The 5,094-nt window shown below is 41.0% G+C and overlaps 1 protein-coding gene across 1 annotated transcript in view; it reads right to left on the bottom strand.

Annotated features, from left to right (window-relative positions):
- GRIA2 (glutamate ionotropic receptor AMPA type subunit 2) overlaps window positions 1–4,651 on the bottom strand; it is a 182,884-nt gene extending 178,233 nt beyond the window's left edge. Inside the window, exons 1-2 of the mRNA XM_027866825.1 lie at window positions 4,504–4,651; window positions 3,867–4,007 (exon numbers count right to left, since the gene is read on the bottom strand). Of these exons, the coding sequence (XP_027722626.1) occupies window positions 3,867–4,007; window positions 4,504–4,591 (229 nt within the window). The 5' untranslated portion in view covers window positions 4,592–4,651. The remainder of the gene's footprint in view (window positions 1–3,866; window positions 4,008–4,503) is intronic.
- Window positions 4,652–5,094: the final 443 nt, after the last annotated feature.

Genomic DNA, 5,094 nt, shown 5'->3' with positions numbered 1-5,094 from the left:
CACTTCATCTCCCTTGGTCTCAGTTTTCTCATTTGTAAAATAAGGAGATTAGGTATGATGACTTTTATGGTCCTTGCTAGTTTTAAATCATATGACCCTGAAATTGTATACAATTAACACTATGAGAAGATTTGTCTTTTTTTTTTAAACACCATGGGAACATCCACTGCTTTACAAACTATATAATTTTCAAAATGAAAACAGAAATAAAAATTCCTTCAATTTCTAGAATCAAATGGAAAAGGAATTGTGTTAGTTAAAAGCATGAATCTTTATTAGTCCTACTGCTTCAACTGTATCATGAACAAAAATTAATTCATTCCAGATTGAGCCAACTAGGAAAAGAACCACACAGGAGTGAGAGGTTTTGATGAATTTTGGCAAGATTAAAAGGGTCAAAAGTCAATGTGATAAGCCTATCTAATTTTCTCAATATTACCTTGCATTCCATTCCAGTCATTGCCTTAGTAGTTGAGTTTGATAATAGGGCATATGGAGAGTCAACCTTAAGCCAAGAAGACCTGGGTTCAAGTTCTGCCTCTGACACATAGAAGTTATATCACCCTATGAAAATCAATTAAGTGTTCTAGGTAATACTCAAATAAATTGCAGAGATGTCCACCTGCATCAGCAGAGGGAGTTTTCTTATCTGCCAGTTGAACATTAAATGATGGGTATTCACATTTTCACAAGTAAAGAATGTAAGGCTCAGAAAGCTTAAACAATAATAATAACATATAATTATATAGCTTTTATGGTTTACATAGCATTTCATATATTTTACTGATTTAAAATTTATAACAATCCTGATTTTACTACAGCAACATAATCATCCCCATTTTATGGTTGAAGAAATAGAGCTATTATTATTAGATTTGGAGAAGTTAAATTACTTGTCTGAGGTAAAATAAAAGGGGAAGGCCTAGAATGTAGGCATTTTGATTCCAATTTTGTTCACACAAAGGGTTAAACCAATGTCAATTGTTTCTATTTCACACTTATGTTTTAATTCCTATAACAAAAGAGAAACTGGGGCAAAGAATGGCTAAGTGACTTGTCTAAAACCACACAGAAAGGCCTAGGTCTCATGAGTTTTTACATTAGATTTGACTAGCTACATTAGGATATAATACATTGTACTTCATCAAATATCTGATTAATTTCCTTATAACTTTGGAATCATAGAATCATTAGTCTGAATTGTAATATCTGAAAACTATAAAACATTTTGAGTTCATTTGCAACTTTTCTGAAAATTGCATGAATTGTTGATGCAGATTAATGACTCCACATTTGTTTTCATGTAAAGTAAAATGATTGGTACATAAAAAATGTTCATTTTCCCTTTCAAACAAGGTTTCCCAGGCATACATATGGTCTCAATTTGTATACTTAAATTTTGATGTCTAACAGTTGCTTATAGTTACATTCTGAATATCACTTCTTTCCTTGCAATCAGCTAATAATCTTACAATTTATTTTTTTCTAGGATTTTTGTTTTAATGTTTAAAAAATTGTTTTGGGTATGATTTAGATTTTTTTTTAACATGTAGGGCACTCTGAAACTCTCTATACAAACATTTATATATGTACATATACACATACATATATACATACAGGTCAAAATTAAAAACACTGTATCTCTCTACTGTAGATTTGCTTTTGTGTCTCAGTAAGAAACATGGTTATTTAGGAAAGTTTCCCACATCAGTTGTTATTGAATTAAACCTACCCTGATCAGACTTCTCAAATCAAGTGAAAGATTTCAAACATATTCCTTTCCATATTATAAAGTTCTTAAAGTGTCTTTGTATTTAAGATCTAGGTCTTCACTAAATCCATCTTAAAGTTCTTTTCTTGTTATATATTACTTTTCAAACCTTGTTTCCCACTCATATTTAATCGGATAAATGCTTTCTAGTATCTGATAGAGCAGACTCACCACATATCTTTTTTGGAGTGGAGGGGTTGGTGGGGGAAGAAAGCATCTTGCAACTTAATGAAAAGATTTTTAAAATTAAGAGAAAGCTTTGAAACAAGTCATTGAGAGTTCGAGAAAAATACTACCTTAAAATTACAGCAACCCCATCTTTATAGCTGTACTGCCTTCTCACCCACCCACCACCCACTCCAGACACTGGCAAGTATTCTTATACTGTCTATGACCTAAACTACAAATCACTTTAAGGACATAAGTCTTCCTCCCATTATTGTCTCCTGAAGACCTCCTTCCTCATTTTTTCCCCACAACCACTGATATTTCAGGCATCTGTTGTGATCATAGTCCCGTCCCTGTTTTATCAATCAAATGACAACGTTCCATCCCTCGCCACCCCCCCCCGCTTTGAAATGAGCTGATGACTCTCAAGTCTATTAAATCAACCTAAATTATTGATTGTAAACTCAAGATTGATGGAAATGGAATTTCATTCACTTCTTCCCAAAGATGTTGGTGAAATGTGGATACGTTTCAACTCTTGCCCCACCCCCCGTGAAAATGTTCACCTAGTTCTTAGATACTAGACACGGGTGTGTGTGTGTGTGTGTGTGTGTGTGTGTGTGTGTGTGTAGTGGGGGAAGAGTTAGGGCATGGACATTGGCAAATCACTTGCATCATTTAATATGGTATAATGGCGTAAAAATCAAGACTTAGGGGAAAACGGACCAATCCACCCAGCAGGAAATTATGGAAGCCAACGGGAGAGCCAGTCTCTTGGTAGCGGTATCCCGGGCCAAGCTCCGGGTTGCGGTCTTGGTGAGATGGGGGGAGGGAAAGATGGGGAGTGGAGATTTGCAGCTAGAGAGGCGGATTGCTCCAATGCAGTTTAAAAATCGGTTGCTTTGTCTTTCCATTATTTTAATGGCAGCCAACCATGAACTCCCCCGCGGGTCGAAGATTGTTGGGAGATGGGAGGGGAAATGAGGGTGGCAGGGGGCTAATATAGATTGTAGAAAAGAATAAAATGGCTGATAGGCAGCGGTTCCTTCTCAAACTCAACCGGATCCAATTGTTTTCAGATCTCTTTCCATTTCGTTTCCTTTGCTGAAGCCCTGTGATGCAACCCAAAGCTAGCTGAGAACAGAGCAGGCAGAGTCAGCTAGCAAAGAGCTGCCGAGTGGACAAAAGAATCTCTTTTAGAAGAGCCTGGAAGCACAATTGCCTTACGAGGACCAGACACCTCTAAAGAGATCAGTTTCCAACCCTAATAGCACGCACACATCACAAAGTCTGAGGTAGGAACCAAGTCTAGCTTCCCTAACGGAGGAGAAAACCTGCCTGGTAGACAGCTCACCCGTGGCCCCTACAAAAGGTGTTATGTAACGCACCCAGAGCCCAGCGCATCCGGAACCATTTTTAAAAATGTGTCCCATTGAAAAGGAAATAGTGAATGTTCCGTTGAGCCATAGCTGACTGTGCAGGAGTTGAGCCGGGAACCAGAGCCAGAGAGGAAACCGCTACTAGACTGGCTATGAGCAATTCCTGGATCTGTCCAGCATCCCATGAGTCTGCTTACCCTCGGAGAACAGTTTGTCCACGTGAGGCAAAGACACTTGCAAGGACAGGGTGGAATAAGGGAGAAAGGGGTGAAGGGAAGAGACCCCAGTATAAAGGCCTGAGATTGAAAGTGGGAACCTAGAGGCCCTAGGAAAAAGCAGGCAGGCCCAGGCCACCTCAACCTTGCCCACGCCCCCAAACCCCTAGTGCGCACGCATGCTCTCCAGTTCCCTTTACTCTTCAGCCAGCGGGGCCCCCTACTCCTGTCATCCCACCACACAGGCGCACCCACCACCACCACCCACTTCCTCCTGGCACCCAGCTAGTTTCTTTCTTGTTCATTTGAATAACATGAATATTCATTACTCACAAGCATTGGTGACTGCAAAGCTGTTGGCTACCTCCAGATTGTCGATGTGGGGCGTCAGCCTAAACTCTGAAGTGGAAAACTGAACCATCCCTACCCGAAATGCACTGTATTCCTGATCGGCGCCCCTTGGAAATAACCCCCCTGCAAAGAACAAACACAGGAAACAAGAGAGCATTGTCAGTTCCAGGAAGAGAGAAGAGTAGACCCCCTCCGATGGAGCTGTTCATCCACTAACTGGGAGAATAAAGACATCATTCCTCGGTGGGAGTGGGGACTCAGACAACCCAACTATGGAAAAAGGGGTCATGCAATTTATGAGAATCAGAGGCGATAAGGTAGCTACCCAAAGACATTCTCCTTTTCCTTTCACCAGAAACGTTACCATACAGACCCTGAAAAACCCGAGCACACGTAAGAACATTGTGCAATTGGAGGGTGAGCATCTTCCTCTGTTGTATCACGGGCATAGCCTTTTCCCATAGCCACATTCTAGTTACTATATGCATGTTCTAGACATTTAAAATCTGGAATGTGGTGAAGGTATGACATAACTCTACATGACACAAATTATCTATCCAGAACCAAGATTAGCATCGAATAAAGGACAATTGAAAAACATATCTTAAGGTTTACCTACCTATCTGTATGCTGTTAGAAGAAACACCGAAAATCAGTCCCCAAAAAACAGGAGAAAGGAAGACAGAAATATGCATAATCTTTTGCATTTCCAAGAAAAGTAGAGCATCCACAAAATATTCTTTTGTTGTTGTTCTTTTTCTCCTCTTTCTTTGGCCTTTTCCGTCAGTAAATTAGATCCTCTGCATTTTGAGAGACCAATTTAGCACCAAGCCCCTAAAAACCTCGAAGTGGAGGCAGGGGAGCCCCTTGTCACAGCTACTGCTGGTGGCTGCTGCTAGCCTAATCGTTGTCCAGCTCCAGAAGTCAGAAGAAATGGTTGAATGCAGTTTTCAGTGGTGCTGCTGCTGTGGTCCGGGTGTCTCGGTACATTCAGCACACTCACATGCACTCACACACACTCACCCTCTCTCGTTCGCTCTCGTTCTCTTCTCCCTCTTTCCACACACGCACACATACAGACAAGTCACAGAGAAGCAGGCAGTCCCAGGCGCGCGTGCGCGACTCTCCAAAGCCACCGAGAGCGCGCCTCTCCCCACACCCCTCCTTTTGCTCACCCCACGCAGCTCCTAAAGCAGGGCTTCACCGCACT

The sequence above is a fragment of the Vombatus ursinus genome, unplaced genomic scaffold, assembly GCF_900497805.2.
Source record: "Vombatus ursinus unplaced genomic scaffold, bare-nosed wombat genome assembly UNPS02014784.1, whole genome shotgun sequence".
Taxonomy (NCBI): domain Eukaryota; kingdom Metazoa; phylum Chordata; class Mammalia; order Diprotodontia; family Vombatidae; genus Vombatus; species Vombatus ursinus.
This window is presented reverse-complemented; position numbering and strand designations above follow the sequence as displayed.